The sequence below is a fragment of the Salmo salar genome, unplaced genomic scaffold, assembly GCF_905237065.1.
Source record: "Salmo salar unplaced genomic scaffold, Ssal_v3.1, whole genome shotgun sequence".
Classification (NCBI taxonomy): Eukaryota; Metazoa; Chordata; class Actinopteri; order Salmoniformes; family Salmonidae; genus Salmo; species Salmo salar.
The window spans coordinates 404406-425000 of record NW_025550412.1 but is presented as its reverse complement, the minus strand read 5'-3'; the positions used below and the strand labels follow the sequence as shown (position 1 = coordinate 425000).

General features: G+C 42.3%; 1 protein-coding gene across 1 annotated transcript in view; it reads left to right on the top strand.

The window, feature by feature from the left end:
• The window catches only part of LOC106578230 (caspase-6), a 22586-nt gene extending 2228 nt beyond the window's left edge, over positions 1–20358 (top strand). Inside the window, exons 2-10 of the mRNA XM_045713757.1 lie at positions 5674–5787; positions 8422–8475; positions 9532–9574; positions 11457–11606; positions 11731–11807; positions 12690–12865; positions 16002–16155; positions 17761–17939; positions 18847–20358. Of these exons, the coding sequence (XP_045569713.1) occupies positions 5674–5787; positions 8422–8475; positions 9532–9574; positions 11457–11606; positions 11731–11807; positions 12690–12865; positions 16002–16155; positions 17761–17939; positions 18847–18906 (1007 nt within the window). The 3' untranslated portion in view covers positions 18907–20358. The remainder of the gene's footprint in view (positions 1–5673; positions 5788–8421; positions 8476–9531; positions 9575–11456; positions 11607–11730; positions 11808–12689; positions 12866–16001; positions 16156–17760; positions 17940–18846) is intronic.
• Positions 20359–20595: the final 237 nt, after the last annotated feature.

The following is a 20595-nucleotide window of genomic DNA, read 5'->3' as shown; positions in this document are numbered from 1 at the left end:
ACAGATCAGTCAATATGGCTAGCTAGCTAATAACAGATCAGTCAATATGGCTGGTTAACAAGCTAATAACAGATCAGTCAATATGGCTGGTTAACAAGCTAATAACAGATCAGTCAATATGGCTAGCTAGCTAATAACAGATCAGTCAATATGGCTAGCTAGCTAATAACAGATCAGTCAATATGGCTAGCTAGCTAATAACAGATCAGTCAATATGGCTAGCTAGCTAATAACAGATCAGTCAATATGGCTAGCTAGCTGATAACAGATCAGTCAATATGGCTGGTTAACAAGCTAATAACAGATCAGTCAAACTGGCTAGATAGCTAATAACAGATCAGTCAATATGGCTGGTTAACAAGCTAATAACAGATCAGCCAATATGGCTGGTTAACAAGCTAATAACAGGTAAGTCAATATGGCTAGCTAGCTAATAACAGATCAGTCAATATGTGTAGCTAGCTAATAACAGATCAGTCAATATGTCTAGCTAGCTAATAACAGATCAGTCAATATGGCTAGCTAGCTAATAACAGATCAGTCAATATGGCTAGCTAGCTAATAACAGATCAGTCAATATGGCTAGCTAGCTAATAACAGATCAGTCAATATGGCTAGCTAGCTAATAACAGATCAGTCAATATGGCTAGCTAGCTAATAACATATCAGTCAATATGGCTAGCTAGCTAATGACAGATCAGTCAATATGGCTAGCTAGCTAATGACAGATCAGTCAATATGGCTAGCTAGCTGATAACAGATCAGTCAATATGGCTAGCTAGCTAATAACAGATCAGTCAATATGGCTAGCTAGCTAATAACAGATCAGTCAATATGGCTAGCTAGCTGATAACAGATCAGTCAATATGGCTAGCTAGCTAATAACAGATCAGTCAATATGGCTAGCTAGCTGATAACAGATCAGTCAATATGGCTGGTTAACAAGCTAATAACAGATCAGTCAAACTGGCTAGCTAGCTAATAACAGATCAGTCAATATGGCTGGTTAACAAGCTAATAACAGATCAGCCAATATGGCTGGTTAACAAGCTAATAACAGGTAAGTCAATATGGCTAGCTAGCTAATAACAGATCAGTCAATATGTCTAGCTAGCTAATAACAGATCAGTCAATATGGCTAGCTAGCTAATAACAGATCAGTCAATATGGCTAGCTAGCTAATAACAGATCTGTCAATATGGCTAGCTAGCTAATAACAGATCAGTCAATATGGCTAGCTAGCTAATAACAGATCAGTCAATATAGCTAGCTAGCTGATAACAGATCAGTCAATATGGCTAGCTAGCTGATAACAGATCAGTCAATATGGCTAGCTAGCTAATAACAGATCAGTCAATATGGCTAGCTAGCTAATAACAGATCAGTCAATTTGGCTAGCTAGCTAATGACAGATCAGTCAATATGGCTAGCTAGCTAATAACAGATCAGTCAATATGGCTAGCTAGCTAATAACAGATCAGTCAATATGGCTAGCTAGCTAATAACAGATCAGTCAATATGGCTAGCTAGCTGATAACAGATCAGTCAATATGGCTGGCTAGCTAATAACAGATCACTCAATATGGCTGGTTAACAAGCGAATAACAGATCAGTCAATATGGCTAGCTAGCTAATAACAGATCAGTCAATATGGCTAGCTAGCTAATAACAGATCAGTCAATATGGCTAGCTAGCTAATAACAGATCAGTCAATATGGCTAGCTAGCTGATAACAGATCAGTCAATATGGCTAGCTAGCTAATAACAGATCAGTCAATATGGCTCGTTAACAAGCTAATAACAGATCAGTCAATATGGCTGGTTAACAAGCTAATAACAGATCAGTCAATATGGCTAGCTAGCTAATAACAGATCAGTCAATATGGCTGGTTAACAAGCTAATAAAGATCAGTCAATATGGCTAGCTAGCTAATAACAGATCAGTCAATATGGCTAGCTAGTTAATAACAGATCAGTCAATATGTCTAGCTAGCTAATAACATATCAGTCAATATGGCTAGCTAGCTAATAACAGATCAGTCAATATGGCTGGTTAACAAGCTAATAACAGATCAGTCAATATGGCTAGCTAGCTAATAACAGATCAGTCAATATGGCTAGCTAGCTAATAACAGATCAGTTAATATGTCTAGCTAGCTAATAACAGATCAGTCAATATGGCTAGCTAGCTAATAACAGATCAGTCAATATGGCTGGTTAACAAGCTAATAACAGATCAGTCAATATGGCTGGCTAGCTAATAACAGATCAGTCAATATGGCTGGTTAACAAGCTAATAACAGATCAGTCAATATGGCTAGCTAGCTAATAACAGATCAGTCAATATGGCTAGCTAGCTAATAACAGATCAGTCAATATTGCTAGCTAGCTAATAACAGATCAGTCAATATGGCTGGTTAACAAGCTAATAACAGATCAGTCAATATGGCTGGTTAACAAGCTAATAACAGATCAGTCAATATGGCTGGTTAACAAGCTAATAAAGATCAGTCAATATGGCTAGCTAGCTAATAACAGATCAGTCAATATGGCTAGCTAGTTAATAACAGATCAGTCAATATGTCTAGCTAGCTAATAACAGATCAGTCAATATGGCTGGTTAACAAGCTAATAACAGATCAGTCAATATGGCTGGTTAACAAGCTAATAACAGATCAGTCAATATGGCTAGCTAGCTAATAACAGATCAGTCAATATGGCTGGTTAACAAGCTAATAACAGATCAGTCAATATGGCTGGTTAACAAGCTAATAACAGATCAGTCAATATGGCTAGCTAGCTAATAACAGATCAGTCAATATGGCTAGCTAGCTAATAACAGATCAGTCAATATGGCTAGCTAGCTAATAACAGATCAGTCAATATGGCTGGTTAACAAGCTAATAACAGATCAGTCAAACTGGCTAGATAGCTAATAACAGATCAGTCAATATGGCTGGTTAACAAGCTAATAACAGATCAGCCAATATGGCTGGTTAACAAGCTAATAACAGGTAAGTCAATATGGCTAGCTAGCTAATAACAGATCAGTCAATATGTCTAGCTAGCTAATAACAGATCAGTCAATATGGCTAGCTAGCTAATAACAGATCAGTCAATATGGCTAGCTAGCTAATAACAGATCAGTCAATATGGCTAGCTAGCTAATAACAGATCAGTCAATATGGCTAGCTAGCTAATAACAGATCAGTCAATATAGCTAGCTAGCTGATAACAGATCAGTCAATATGGCTAGCTAGCTAATAACAGATCAGTCAATATGGCTAGCTAGCTAATAACAGATCAGTCAATATGGCTAGCTAGCTAATGACAGATCAGTCAATATGGCTAGCTAGCTAATGACAGATCAGTCAATATGGCTAGCTAGCTGATAACAGATCAGTCAATATGGCTAGCTAGCTAATAACAGATCAGTCAATATGGCTAGCTAGCTATTAACAGATCAGTCAATATGGCTAGCTAGCTGATAACAGATCAGTCAATATGGCTAGCTAGCTAATAACAGATCAGTCAATATGGCTAGCTAGCTGATAACAGATCAGTCAATATGGCTGGTTAACAAGCTAATAACAGATCAGTCAAACTGGCTAGCTAGCTAATAACAGATCAGTCAATATGGCTGGTTAACAAGCTAATAACAGATCAGCCAATATGGCTGGTTAACAAGCTAATAACAGGTAAGTCAATATGGCTAGCTAGCTAATAACAGATCAGTCAATATGTCTAGCTAGCTAATAACAGATCAGTCAATATGGCTAGCTAGCTAATAACAGATCAGTCAATATGGCTAGCTAGCTAATAACAGATCAGTCAATATGGCTAGCTAGCTAATAACAGATCAGTCAATATGGCTAGCTAGCTAATAACAGATCAGTCAATATAGCTAGCTAGCTGATAACAGATCAGTCAATATGGCTAGCTAGCTAATAACAGATCAGTCAATATGGCTAGCTAGCTAATAACAGATCAGTCAATATGGCTAGCTAGCTAATGACAGATCAGTCAATATGGCTAGCTAGCTGATAACAGATCAGTCAATATGGCTAGCTAGCTAATAACAGATCAGTCAATATGGCTAGCTAGCTGATAACAGATCAGTCAATATGGCTGGCTAGCTAATAACAGATCTGTCAATATGGCTGGTTAACAAGCGAATAACAGATCAGTCAATATGGCTAGCTAGCTAATAACAGATCAGTCAATATGGCTAGCTAGCTAATAACAGATCAGTCAATATGGCTAGCTAGCTAATAACAGATCAGTCAATATGGCTAGCTAGCTAATAACAGATCAGTCAATATGTCTAGCTAGCTAATAACAGATCAGTCAATATGGCTAGCTAGCTAATAACAGATCAGTCAATATGGCTAGCTAGCTAATAACAGATCAGTCAATATGGCTAGCTAGCTAATAACAGATCAGTCAATATAGCTAGCTAGCTGATAACAGATCAGTCAATATGGCTAGCTAGCTAATAACAGATCAGTCAATATGGCTAGCTAGCTAATAACAGATCAGTCAATATGGCTAGCTAGCTAATAACAGATCAGTCAATATGGCTAGCTAGCTAATGACAGATCAGTCAATATGGCTAGCTAGCTGATAACAGATCAGTCAATATGGCTAGCTAGCTAATAACAGATCAGTCAATATGGCTAGCTAGCTAATAACAGATCAGTCAATATGGCTAGCTAGCTGATAACAGATCAGTCAATATGGCTAGCTAGCTAATAACAGATCAGTCAATATGGCTAGCTAGCTAATAACAGATCAGTCAATATGGCTCGTTAACAAGCTAATAACAGATCAGTCAATATGGCTCGTTAACAAGCTAATAACAGATCAGTCAATATGGCTAGCTAGCTAATAACAGATCAGTCAATATGGCTAGCTAGCTAATAACAGATCAGTCAATATGGCTGGTTAACAAGCTAATAACAGATCAGTCAATATGGCTAGCTAGCTAATAACAGATCAGTTAATATGTCTAGCTAGCTAATAACAGATCAGTCAATATGGCTAGCTAGCTAATAACAGATCAGTCAATATGGCTGGTTAAGAAGCTAATAACAGATCTTATCTTGTTGTCTTTAGTGGTAATGATGTCTGACTGTCATACAATACATGCTTTTAGTTTGTTGTTGTCCTGGGCTACCTGCTAGCCTAACTTCCTTTCATGTTTAACCATACGCTACGCCAGCTAGTTAACATTAGCCTACTACATCTAGCTACATATTGAACTTCCATCCTGTCAGGTCAGGGACACAACAATGTATGAATGAATGGTTGGATCAGAATCCCCATTATAATCATTGGCCAATACGGAGAATTAAGTAAAACCACAAGTCCAAATCCCTCTCTCCTTCCATGGCTAATTTAGGAAAGGGACCATTTTAGCTAGCTAGCTAGCCACCTGAGGACAACAACAGAACGGAATGCAACAATTCAAGTTTTTTTTTCTGTTTGGCTTGTGATGTTGTTGGTGTGAAGCCAAATCTAAACTGGCTTCCTTTTGATATTTTTTTGTGCTCCAGGACCAATCACAGCTGAGCTCACTCAGTTTAGCTCAATGCTGATTGGCTATTATTTGTTTTTAAAATTATCAAGGCAGTCCAAAATTCTCGGTGGCTTCTCTTGCATTCAATGCTACAGGCAACTACGGGCAACAACAACGTCATAGTCTTTCTGACCAGACAGCATCAGATGGATACGCTAGACATACTGAGACAGAGGGGCGATGTTTTGTTCACTCGGATGCTTTAAACGGTGAGATACATTCAGCCTCGAATTGAAGGACATTTATGAAACAGAAAGTGACAAAAGATACATTATTTTGTATGTTTTTTTTTTCTTTCTTTTCTTGGTAAATGTTTTTTTTGGGGGGGGAAGTCTGGGTTCCATTGGCATCCATGAATACACACCTGCCGTACACCTGATGTCGCCGTCGTTAACAGAACTGCAGGAAAACAGTGGCCGACAGGCTGGGGCGAAGGTCACTGTCTACGGGTGTACGGCTAGCTAGCTACCGTTGTCACCCCCCCCTTCTTCTGTGGGGTTTATCAGCGGCTGGCATCCAACGTTATTGTGCATTACTGCCACCTACTGTACTGGAGCGGCCACGCCTCCACCTGTCCTAGCTTAATAATGGACCAATAGAAGTATAAAAAGGGGTTCTTTATGCAGGAACGCCCACATGCAGGAACGCCCCAAACTGTGGGCTGCACCCTTCTCCTCCTCTCCTCCTATCAGTTAAATCAAATGTATTGTGACGTTTTATTGAAAATGACCAATACTTATGTTTACATGTGTACAAAAATTAGGAACAGTTCTTGGCACTTACTACCTTACTTACACCCATTGAAAGGCACATTTACATCTTTTGCCTTGCCCATTCACCCTCTGAATGGCACACATACACAATCCATGTCTCAATTGTCAGAGTTCCTCTGTGAAGATGCGAGAAACTTCTAGAAGGGACAACCATCTCTGACATTTTTTTATATATATATATTTTAGTCTCATAGCAAAGGGTCTGAATACTTTATGTAAGTAAGATATTTCTGTTTTTTAATTTTTAATACATTGATGAGTATTTTTTTTACATTTTTTTTAATCCATTTTAGAATAAAGCTGTAATGTAACAATATTTGGAAAAAGTCAAGTGGTCTGAATACTTTCAGAATGCACAGTATATATATAAAAAAAAATCCTTCTTTAACCCCGTCTCCTCCCACTTCATCTACACTGATTGAAGTGGATTTAACAGGTGACATCAATAAGGGATCATATCTTTCACCTGGATTCATCTGGTCAGTCTACAGTATGTCATGGAAAGAGCAGGTGTTCTTAATGTTTTGTACTCTCAGAGTATATTATACAGTTGAAGTCGGAAGTTTACATACACTTAGGTTGGAGTCATTAAAACTTGTTTTTCAACCACTCCACAAATTTCTTGTTAATAAACTATAGTTTTGGCAAGTCGGTTAGGACGTCTACTTTGTGCATGACACAAGTCATTTTTCCAACAATTGTTTACAGACAGATTATTTCACTTATAATTCACTGTATCACAATTCCAGTGGGTCAGAAGTTTACATACACTAAGTTGACTGTGCCTTTAAACAGCTTGGAAAATTCCAGAAAATAATGTCAGATTTTTTTTTGTAGACCTCCACAAGTCTGGTTCATCCTTGGGAACAATTTCCAAACGCCTGAAGGTACCACGTTTATCTGTACAAACAATAGTTCTCAAGTATAAACACCATGGGACCACGCAGCTGTCATACCGCTCAGGAAGGAGACGCGTTCTGTCTCCTAGAGATGAACGTACTTTGGTGCGAAAAGTGCAAATCAATCCCAGAACAACAGCAAAGGACCTTGTGAAGATGCTGGAGAAAACAGGTACAAAAGTATCTTTATCCACAGGAAAACGAGTCCTATATCGGCATAACCTGAAAGGCCTCTCAGCAAGGAAGAAGCCACTGCTCCAAAACTGCCGTTAAAAAAGCCAGACTACGGTTTGCAACTGCACACGGGGAAAAAGATCGTACTTTTTGGAGAAATGTCCTCTGGTCTGATGAAACAAAAATAGAACAGTTTGGCCATAATGACCACCGTTATGTTTGGAGGAAAAAGGTGGAGGCTTGCAAGCCGAAAAACACCATCGCAACCGTGAACCACAGGGGTGGCAGCATCATGTTGTGGGGGTGCTTTGCTGCAGGGGGGACTGGTGCACTTCACAAAATAGATGGCATCATGAGTAAGGAAAATTATGTAGATATATTGAAGCAACATCTCAAGACATCAGTCAGGAAGTTAAAGCTTGATCGCAAATGGGTCTTCCAAATGGACAATGACCCCAAGCATACTTTCCAAGTTGTGGCAAAATGTCTTAAGGACAACAAAGTCGAGGTATTGGAGTGGCCATCACAAAGCCCTGACCTCAATCCTATAGAACATTTGTGGGCAGAACTGAAAAAGCGTGTGCGAGCAAGGAGGCCTACAAACCTGACACAGTTACACCAGCTCTGTCAGAAGGAATGGGCCAAAATTCACCCAACTGATTGTGGGAAGCTTGTGGAAGGCTACCCGAAACGTTTGACCCAAGTTAAACAATTTTAAGGCAATGCTACCAAATACTAATTGAGTGTACGTAAACTTCTGACCCACTGGGAATATGATGAAAGAAATAAAAGCTGAAATAAATCATTCTCACTACTATTATTCTGACATTTCACATTCTTAAAATAAAGTGGTGATCCTAACTGACCTAAGACAAGGAATATTTACTAGGATTAAATGTCAGGAATTGTGAAAAACTTGAGTTCAAATGTATTTGGCGAAGGTATATGTAAACTTCCCGACTTCAACTGTATAGCCTATAACGTTGATCATCCACAGAGCGGGTTGTTAAGGTGGACAGCGAGGCAAAGCGGTCACCTGCGACTTCGACAGGTAAGTGACAGAAGAACCTGATTCTCATTTACTGCTACAGGCGACTGTCAAATGGTGTGCGTACTGGGAGCGCAGTCAGGAGCAGGAGAGCTGAGAGTTGTGAACAGGCACACACTTTATTTATTTAGGCAGGAGAAACCAACAGACGGACACCTCCATCCAATATGCCAAAGTGCAAAACAGCTAATAAACAGTCACAATAATTATGTATAAACAAATAAACCTCGTGAAATATAAACACGGAATAAACGCACACCAGAATAGCGCGTCAAACATGACACTTAACACAAAGACATGAGGGGGAACAGAGGAATAAATACATGTAGTGTGATTGGGAAATGAAAAACCAGGTGTGGGAACAGGGAACAAGACAAAACAAATGGATAAATGAAAAATGGAGCGGCGATGGCTAGAAAGCCGGTGGAGAGATGCTGGGTGCCGGTGGAGGACGTGTTAGACCCCATCGATGCTGCGGGAGTTCCATCGTCTCCATCGGGATCGCCCTGCGCCTCGCCCTCCAGGTCGGCGTCAAGGGGGGGGGGTACTGTCACGACTTCCGCCGAAGACGGTCCCTCTCCTTGTTCGGGTGGCGTTCGGCGGTCGACATCACCGGTCTTCTAGCCATCGCTGACCCACCTTTTATTTTCCATTTGTTTTGTCTTTGTTTTCTACACACCTGGTTTTCATTCCCCCATGTATTTAACCCTCTGTTTCCCCCGTGTTTTTTTTTGTGCGTGATTGTTTTTATGTTCATGTCGGTTCATGATGGCTGTTTTTTTTTTTGGGACGGGTGCTGTGTTCATCCGTAATGTGTACCGTTTGTATTTGGTCAAGTGTATTTGTTACCTTGTGCCTTGATTTATGAGTAAAGAACGTTACTCATTTTTGCTCTCCTGCGCCTGACTTCTTGCACCAGCTACACTCACCTTCTGACAAATGATGCAGTTCCCTGACTCTTTACATGGTGTACGTTGTTAATAATGGCTTTATAACTCCTGTTAATAATGAAACATTATAGACAACATACTTGAAAAATTGTAAATCATTTTATTCCAGCCCTGATAGAGAGCTATGCTGAGCCTGATGTCTATAAGATAGGGTAAGACTCTTGTGTTGTGTGAATCTGGTAGACTAGATCTGACCATGTTTACAGTTCACTGTTCCAGTCTCTTGGGAGCATTACTATATGACATACAGGAGATAGTAAAGATATATACAGTGCATTCGGAAAGTATTCAGACCCCTTGACTTTTTCCACATTTTGTTACGTTACATACAGCCTTAAAAAAAATTTAATCCTTATCGATCGACACACAATACCACATAATGACAAAGTGCAAAAACAGTTTTTTAGAAATGTTTGCAAATGTATAAAAAATACTTATTTACATAAGTATTCAGACCCTTTGCTATGAGACTTGAAATTGAGCTCAGGTGCATCCTGTTTCCATTGATCATCTTTGATGTTTCTACAACTTGATTGGAGTCCACATGTGGTAAATTCGATTGATTGGACATGATTTGGAAAGGCACACACCTGTCTGTATAAGGTCCCACAGTTGACAGTGCACGTCAGAGCAAAAAACAAGCCATGAGGTCGAAGGAATTGTCCGTAGAGCTCCGAGACAGGATTGTGTCGACGCACAGATCTGGGGAAGGGTACCAAAACAAACTGAGCAATCGGGGGAGAATGGTCTTGGTCAGGACCAAGAACCAGATGGTCACTCTGACAGAGCTCCAGAGTTCCTCTGTGGAGATGGGAGAACCTTCCAGAAGGACAACCATCTCTGCAGCACTCAACCAGTCAGGCCTTTATGGTAGAGTGGCAAGATGGAAGCCACTCCTCAGTAAAAGGCACATGGCTCAGTTGGTAGAGCATGGTGTTTGCAATGGTGTTTGCAATGCCAGGGTTGTGGGTTCGATTCCCACGGGGGGCCAGTACGGGGGAAAAAAATGTATGAAATGAATTGAAATGTATGCATTCACTACTGTAAGTCGCTCTGGATAAGAGCGTCTGCTAAATGACTAAAATGTAAATGACAGCCCGCTTGGACTTTGCCTAAAGACTATCAGAACATAAGAGACAAGATTCTCTGGTCTGATGAAACCAAGATTTAACTCTTTGCCTGAATGCCAAGCGTCACGTCTGGAGGAAACCTGGCACCATCCCTACGGTGAAGCATGGTGGTGGCAGCATCATGCTGTGGGGATGTTTTTCAGCGGCAGGGACCGGGAGACTAGTCAGGATCGAGGGAAAGATGAACAGAGCAAAGTACAGAAAGATCCTTGATGAAAACCTGCTCCAGAGCGCTCAGGACCTCAGACTGGGGTGAAGGTTTACCTTCCAACAGGACAACGACCCTAAACACACAGCCAAGACAACACAAGAGTGGCTTCAGGACAAGTCTCTGAATGTCCTTGAGTGGCCCAGCCAGAGCCCTGACGTGAACCCGATCGAACATCTCTGGAGAGACCTAAAAATAGCTGTGCAGCAACGCTCCCCATCCAACCTGACAGAGATTGAGAGGATCTGCAGAGAAGAATGGGAGAAACTCCCCAAATACAGGTGTGCCAAGCTTGTAGCGTCATACCCAAGAAGACTCGATTCTGTAGTCGCTGCCAAAGGTGCTTCAACAAAGTACTGAGTAAAGGGTCTGAATACTTATGTAAATGTGATATTTCAGTATTTTAAAAAAACAACATTTTGTAAAAATGTCTAAACCTGTTTGTGCTTTGTTATTATGTGTAGATTGATGAGGGGGAAAAAACGATTTAATCAATTTTAGAATAAGGCTGTGACGTAACAAAATGTGGAAAAGGTCATGTGGTCTCAATACTTTCAGAATGCACCATATAGGATTCTCTCACACCTCCCCCCCCTCTCTCTCTCTCTCTCTCTCTCTCTCTCTCTCTCTCTCACACCTCCTCTCTTTCTCACACACCCCCCCTTATCTCTCTTTACATTCTCACTTCCCTTGTAGTATTGAGGTGTCAGATCCGGGGGAGGAGTATGTGATGTCATACAGCCTAAGGGGGCTGGCCCTCATCTTCAACCAGGAATACTTCTCCCCAGAGCTCCGCCTCCCTCATCGCCATGGTACCAAAGCTGACAAGAACAACCTTTTGCGACGGTACAGAGTCATACAAAAGGACGAACAGACAGACAGATGGACGGAGACACACACGCACACATTGTTCTGTTGTGTTTCTGTCTTTAACGTGTGTGTTTGTGCGTGTTGTGTTTTTTTTTTCCAGACTAGAGGAGCTAAGTTTTGCTGTGAGGCCGTATGACAACCTGACCAGACAGGAGGTCCGGGCTGTCATAGACGATGGTAAACCACAACAACAACGTTTTGATCTGGATTTAATGATGTGAAAGTACTGTCCACAGAGGACAGGGTAATGAAAGTACTGTCCCCAGAGGACAGGGTAATGAAAGTACTGTCCCCAGAGGACAGGGTAATGAAAGTACTGTCCCCAGAGGACAGGGTAATGAAAGTACTGTCCCCAGAGGACAGGGTAATGAACTGACTCTCCAGAGGACAGGGTAATGAAAGTACTGTCCCCAGAGGACAGGGTAATGAAAGTACTGTCCCCAGAGGACAGGGTAATGAAAGTACTGTCCCCAGAGGACAGGGTAATGAACTGACTCTCCAGAGGACAGGGTAATGAAAGTACTGTCCCCAGAGGACAGGGTAATGAAAGTACTGTCCCCAGAGGACAGGGTAATGAAAGTACTGTCCCCAGAGGACAGGGTAATGAAAGTACTGTCCCCAGAGGACAGGGTAATGAAAGTACTGTCCCCAGAGGACAGGGTAATGAACTGACTCTCCAGAGGACAGGGTAATGAAAGTACTGTCCCCAGAGGACAGGGTAATGAAAGTACTGTCCCCAGAGGACAGGGTAATGAAAGTACTGTCCCCAGAGGACAGGGTAATGAAAGTACTGTCCCCAGAGGACAGGGTAATGAACTGACTCTCCAGAGGACAGGGTAATGAACTGACTCCCCCAGAGGACAGGGTAATGAAAGTACTGTCCCCAGAGGACAGGGTAATGAAAGTACTGTCCCCAGAGGACAGGGTAATGAAAGTACTGTCCCCAGAGGACAGGGTAATGAAAGTACTGTCCCCAGAGGACAGGGTAATGAACTGACTCCCCAGAGGACAGGGTAATGCGTAGAAGAAATCCAGTCTGTACTCTCTCGCTCTCCCCAGCTGTGAACTGGAACCATGCGGAGGCAGATTGTTTCCTGTGTGTGTTTCTGAGCCACGGGGAGAATGAGTGCGTGTTCGCCAGAGACGGAAAACTCTCCATCCGAGACTTGACACACACCTTCAAAGGAGACCGCTGTTCTAGTCTGGTGGGCAAGCCCAAGATCTTCATCTTCCAGGTAGGAGTGTGTGGTGGGTAAACGTGTTTGTGTGTTTCAGGCGTGTAGATATGCTAACCCAGTGTGTTTAGTGCAGCAGCTACTCTTCCTGGGGTACATCACTGAGTAACCTCTGGTAGCAGATCATTCCATGATGACTCTATACATCACTGAGTAACCTCTGGTAACAGATCATTCCATGATGACTCTATACATCACTGAGTAACCTCTGGTAACAGATCATTCCATGATGACTCTATACATCACTGAGTAACCTCTGGTAACAGATCATTCCATGATGACTCTATACATCACTGAGTAACCTCTGGTAACAGATCATTCCATGATGACTCTATACATCACTGAGTAACCTCTGGTAACAGATCATTCCATGATGACTCTATACATCACTGAGTAACCTCTGGTAACAGATCATTCCATGATGACTCTATACATCACTGAGTAACCTCTGGTAACAGATCATTCCATGATGACTCTATACATCACTGAGTAACCTCTGGTAACAGATCATTCCATGATGACTCTATACATCACTGAGTAACCTCTGGTAACAGATCATTCCATGATGACTCTATACATCACTGAGTAACCTCTGGTAACAGATCATTCCATGATGACTCTATACATCACTGAGTAACCTCTGGTAACAGATCATTCCATGATGACTCTATACATCACTGAGTAACCTCTGGTAACAGATCATTCCATGATGACTCTATACATCACTGAGTAACCTCTGGTAACAGATCATTCCATGATGACTCTATACATCACTGAGTAACCTCTGGTAACAGATCATTCCATGATGACTCTATACATCACTGAGTAACCTCTGGTAACAGATCATTCCATGATGACTCTATACATCACTGAGTAACCTCTGGTAACAGATCATTCCATGATGACTCTATACATCACTGAGTAACCTCTGGTAACAGATCATTCCATGATGACTCTATACATCACTGAGTAACCTCTGGTAACAGATCATTCCATGATGACTCTATACATCACTGAGTAACCTCTGGTAACAGATCATTCCATGATGACTCTATACATCACTGAGTAACCTCTGGTAACAGATCATTCCATGATGACTCTATACATCACTGAGTAACCTCTGGTAACAGATCATTCCATGATGACTCTATACATCACTGAGTAACCTCTGGTAACAGATCATTCCATGATGACTCTATACATCACTGGGTAACCTCTGGTAACAGATCATTCCATGATGACTCTATACATCACTGAGTAACCTCTGGTAACAGATCATTCCATGATGACTCTATACATCACTGAGTAACCTCTGGTAACAGATCATTCCATGATGACATGACTCTATACATCACTGGGTAACCTCTGGTAACAGATCATTCCATGATGACTCTATACATCACTGAGTAACCTCTGGTAACAGATCATTCCATGATGACTCTATACATCACTGAGTAACCTCTGGTAACAGATCATTCCATGATGACTCTATACATCACTGAGTAACCTCTGGTAACAGATCATTCCATGATGACTCTATACATCACTGAGTAACCTCTGGTAACAGATCATTCCATGATGACTCTATACATCACTGAGTAACCTCTGGTAACAGATCATTCCATGATGACTCTATACATCACTGAGTAACCTCTGGTAACAGATCATTCCATGATGACTCTATACATCACTGGGTAACCTCTGGTAACAGATCATTCCATGATGACTCTATACATCACTGAGTAACCTCTGGTAACAGATCATTCCATGATGACTCTATACATCACTGAGTAACCTCTGGTAACAGATCATTCCATGATGACATGACTCTATACATCACTGGGTAACCTCTGGTAACAGATCATTCCATGATGACTCTATACATCACTGAGTAACCTCTGGTAACAGATCATTCCATGATGACTCTATACATCACTGAGTAACCTCTGGTAACAGATCATTCCATGATGACTCTATACATCACTGGGTAACCTCTGGTAACAGATCATTCCATGATGACTCTATACATCACTGAGTAACCTCTGGTAACAGATCATTCCATGATGACTCTATACATCACTGAGTAACCTCTGGTAACAGATCATTCCATGATGACTCTATACATCACTGAGTAACCTCTGGTAACAGATCATTCCATGATGACTCTATACATCACTGAGTAACACATTAAATCTGTTTTTTTGGTTTGTGTACAGTGTAGAAACCCTTGGTGGTGTTTCTGCTGGGGTTTTTTGTATGTCTGTTTTGAAGTGGATGCTAATAGATTAGTGGTTAGGCATTTTAAACACACAGATATAGTAGTTAATTTCTCCTCAACCCTCAGCCATGAAAGACTGTGTTAGTTCTCCGTGTGCAGTTAAGGGCAGGCCGTGCTGCTCTTGTTCTGAACCAGCTGCAGCTTTGATAGGTCTTTCTTTGCTGCACATGACCACATTACCAGACAGTAATCAAGATGGAGGACAAGATCAGAGCCTGAACAACCAGTACAGTTGATCTTTGTACCCACAACACTCAGCTTTGATAGGTCTTTCTTTGCTGCACATGACCACATTACCAGACAGTAATCAAGATGGAGGACAAGATCAGAGCCTGGACAACCAGTACAGTTGATCTTTGTACCCACAACACTCAGCTTTGATAGGTCTTTCTTTGCTTCACCTGACCACATTACCAGACAGTAATCAAGATGGAGGACAAGATCAGAGCCTGGACAACCAGTACAGTTGATCTTTGTGTCAAAAACACAGAATATCTTATTATAACAGACATTACCTCTCTCCTAATCTTCACAACAACTCTTGTCAATAGGACGTGACCTTGATAGCTGACAGTCTAATGTTACCCCTAAGAGTTCAGCTTCTTCGACTTGTTCAGTGGTCACACCCCTTTATGTACAACACCCGTTGAGGTTTAGGTTTTAGAGAATGTTTTGAACCAAGCTTTCCGTGTGTTGGGCATGGTTATATAGGTGGGCTGTGAGGTTCACACTAACCAGCTGGTCGTGTCTGTCCACTAGGCGTGTCGTGGGGATAAACATGACGATCCAGTCAGTCCTGTAGTAGACGTGGTGGGCTGTGAGGTTCACACTAACCTGCTGGTCGTGTCTGTCCACTAGGCGTGTCGTGGGGATAAACATGACGATCCAGTCAGTCCTGTAGTAGACGTGGTGGACTGTGAGGTTCACACTAACCAGCTGGTCGTGGATGCTGGGACGGTACACACACTTCCTGCTGGAGCGGACTTCCTGATGTGCTACTCTGTGGCCGAGGGTGAGATCAATCAATCAAGCATGCACACACTCTGTCATCCTTCCATTCGATATGTAGGACTCTGTCATCCTTCCATTCGATATGTAGGACTCTGTCGTCCTTCCATTCGATATGTAGGACTCTGTCGTCCTTCCATTCGATATGTAGGACTCTGTCGTCCTTCCATTCGATATGTAGGACTCTGTCGTCCTTCCATTCGATATGTAGGACTCTGTCATCCTTCCATTCGATATGTAGGACTCTGTCGTCCTTCCATTCGATATGTAGGACTCTGTCATCCTTCCATTCGATATGTAGGACTCTGTCATCCTTCCATTCGATATGTAGGACTCTGTCATCCTTCCATTCGATATGTAGGACTCTGTCATCCTTCCATTCGATATGTAGGACTCTGTCATCCTTCCATTCGATATGTAGGACTCTGTCATCCTTCCATTCGATATGTAGGACTCTGTCATCCTTCCATTCGATATGTAGGACTCTGTCATCCTTCCATTCGATATGTAGGACTCTGTCATCCTTCCATTCGATATGTAGGACTCTGTCATCCTTCCATTCGATATGTAGGACTCTGTCATCCTTCCATTCGATATGTAGGACTCTGTCATCCTTCCATTCGATATGTAGGACTCTGTCATCCTTCCATTCGATATGTAGGACTCTGTCATCCTTCCATTCTCTTCCTTTCAACATTGTTCTCTTCTCCCATTCTGTCTGTGTCTGTCTCTCTGTGTCTGTCTGTCTGTGTCTCTCTGTGTCTGTCTGTCTGTGTCTGTCTCTCTGTGTCTGTCTCTCTGTGTCTGTCTGTGTCTGTCTCTCTGTGTCTGTCTGTGTCTGTCTCTCTGTGTCTGTCTCTCTGTGTCTGTCTCTCTGTGTCTGTCTGTCTGTGTCTGTCTCTCTGTGTCTGTCTGTCTGTGTCTGTCTCTCTGTGTCTGTCTCCCTGTGTCTGTCTCTCTGTGTCTGTCTCTCTGTGTCTGTCTCTCTGTGTCTGTCTCCCTGTGTCTGTCTCTCTGTGTCTGTCTCTCTGTGTCTGTCTCCCTGTGTCTGTCTCTCTGTGTCTGTCTCCCTGTGTCTGTCTCTCTGTGTCTGTCTCTCTGTGTCTGTCTCTCTGTGTCTGTCTCCCTGTGTCTGTCTCTCTGTGTCTGTCTCCCTGTGTCTGTCTCCCTGTGTCTGTCTCCCTGTGTCTCTCTGTGTCTGTCTCCCTGTGTCTGTCTCCCTGTGTCTGTCTCTCTGTGTCTGTCTCTCTGTGTCTGTCTCCCTGTGTCTGTCTCCGTCTCTCTGTCTATCTTTGTCTCTCTGTCTCCATTTCTTTGTGTCTGTCTCTCTCCCCGTCTCTTGTCTGTTTTTGTGTCTGTCTCCATCTCTGTGTGTCTGTCTCCATCTCTCTGTCTGTCTCTCTCTGTCTTCATCTGTGTGTGTGTGTCTCCATCTCTGTTTGTCTCTGTCTGTCTCTCTCTGTCTCCATCTCTGTCTCTGTCTCTCTGTCTGTCTCTCTCTGTCTCCATCTGTGTGTGTCTCTATCTCTCTCTCTGTCTGTCTCTCTCTGTCTTCATCTGTGTGTGTCTCTCTCTCTCTGTCTCTCTCTCTCTGTCTGTCTCTGTGTAGGTTATTTCTCCCACAGAGAGACATTGAATGGATCGTGGTACATCCAGGACCTATGTGAAGTGCTACAGGAGTATGGAACGCGCCTGGAGATCACAGAGATGTTGACGCTAGTTAACCGCAGGGTGTCGCTGCGACGCGTACAGAACTGTGCCGACCGCAACGCCATCGGGAAGAAACAGGTAGACACACACGCACGCACGCACACACACACACACACACACAGGAAATACACTATGGCACACACAGGAAATACACTATGACACACACAGGAAATACACTATGACACACACACAGGAAATACACTACGGCTGTTGCGGTCATGACATTTTGTCTCACGCTAATTAACCGTTAATTAGGCCGTTAGGACCTGATGGTCGTTAGTGAGCTGGGTACCAGGCCGTTAGGACCTGATGGTCGTTAGAGAGTTGGGTACCAGGCCGTTAGGACCTGGTGGTAGTTAGTGAGTTGGGTACCAGGTCATTAGGACCTGGTGGTAGTTAGTGAGTTGGGTACCAGGCCGTTAGGACCTGGTGGTCGTTAGAGAGTTGGGTACCAGGCCGTTAGGACCTGGTGGTAGTTAGAGAGCTGGGTACCAGGTCATTAGGACCTGGTGGTAGTTAGTGAGTTGGGTACCAGGTCATTAGGACCTGATGGTCGTTAGAGAGTTGGGTACCAGGCCGTTAGGACCTGGTGGTAGTTAGAGAGCTGGGTACCAGGCCGTTAGGACCTGATGGTAGTTAGTGAGTTGGGTACCAGGCCGTTAGGACCTGATGGTCGTTAGTGAGTTGGGTACCAGGCCGTTAGGACCTGATGGTCGTTAGTGAGTTGGGTACCAGGCCGTTAGGACCTGATGGTAGTTAGAGAGCTGGGTACCAGGTCGTTAGACAGACAGACAGGCAAACAGACAGGCAACACACACACAGTCAGTCAGACAGGCAACACACACACACAGTCAGACAACACACACACAGTCAGTCAGACAGGCAACACACACATAGTCAGACAGGCAACACACACACTTTGTCACTCAGTCATTTATTAATTAATCCCTCTCTCCTTCTCTCTCCCAAACTCGTCCTGTCCCAGGTCCCCTGCTATACCTCTATGCTCACAAAGAAACTTTACTTCAGATCCAAGAAGCTCTGAGACAAGATTGCAACTTTACTTCAGATCCAAGAAGCTCTGAAACAAGATAGCAACTTTACTTCAGATCCAAGAAGCTCTGAGACAAGATAGCAACTTTACTTCAGATCCAAGAAGCTCTGAGACAAGATAGCAACTTTACTTCAGATCCAAGAAGCTCTGAGACAAGATAGCAACTTTACTTCAGATCCAAGAAGCTCTGAAACAAGATAGCAACTTTACTTCAGATCCAAGAAGCTCTGAAACAAGATAGCAACTTTACTTCAGATCCAAGAAGCTCTGAGACAAGATAGAAGACAAGATACTCATATGAACCTCTAACACAGATTTATGTCTCAATTCAAGCCTTAGTGCTGGAGCCCTTACAATACTGTACCAGATTCAAGATACTCAACTGAGGCAAGACATTCTACATGATCTGCTACAGGTTCACAACAAGACATTCTACATGATCTACTGCAGGTTCACAACAAGACATTCTACATGATCTGCTACAGGTTCACAACAAGACATTCTACATGATCTGCTACAGGTTCACAAGACATTCTACTCTACAGAATCAAGACACTGAACAAAGATATTCTGAGACACTAAAAAACTAAATATATATTACAAGATCAAGATTCTGCACTTAGACAAGATACTCTACTACCAATTCACAATCATAGAGATCCTATTAAATCACTAGAAAGGGGGGGGCTGTGTTGTAGACCCTCAAAGTTCCATAATGGGGTGAAAATGGCAGCCATATTGGTCAGGGAGAAATCCAAACCAGTCCAGTAGGTCGTTATCAGTACAACTTCACAATAAGGTGCAAAGCGTTGGATTTGGCAGCTAGGGGGCCAAGGAGAACCCTCAGCTCCAGCTAAAACCATTGACAAATACGTGTCGTTTTCAAGGGATTGTTAAATAAAGGAATTCAAGGGATTGTTAAACTCTTTGTGTTTTGATATCATCAGGTCTTGAAGAGCCTAGTGAGAACTACCCATTTCCTATTATTCCACATTGAGCTCTGTCATCAGACGTATACAACAATTAACTGCATGCTTTTCATGATCAGTAAACATCAATTGATCCTTGTATTTTCATATACGTGAGGCTAGTCAGATCCATTTGGCGTGTAGCTAGCTAGCTAAGCTTAGCAACCCACGTGTCATTTAGCATGCTTCGTCAGAGATTAGGCTTTTGGGAAGAGCTCGTCATCGGCAAGTCCTCGTCCTGGTAAAGTTGTCAGTTGGACTTCTGTCACCACCACTATAGATTGATTTTCTTTCCAACAATATTTGGATATAGCCGTCTAGTTTATCCCCTGAAAGTTAACTTGTTAACCAGCCATATCGACTGATCTGTTATTAGCTTGTTAACTAGCCATATTGACTGATCTGTTATTAGCTTGTTAACTAGCCATATTGACTGATCTGTTATTAGCTAGCTAGCCATATTGACTGATCTGTTATTAGCTTGTTAACCAGCCATATTGACTGATCTGTTATTAGCTAGCTAGCCATATTGACTGATCTGTTATTAGCTTGTTAACCAGCCATATTGACTGATCTGTTATTAGCTTGTTAACCAGCCATATTGACTGATCTGTTATTAGCTAGCTAGCCATATTGACTGATCTGTTATTAGCTAGCTAGCCATATTGACTGATCTGTTATTAGCTTGTTAACCAGCCATATTGACTGATCT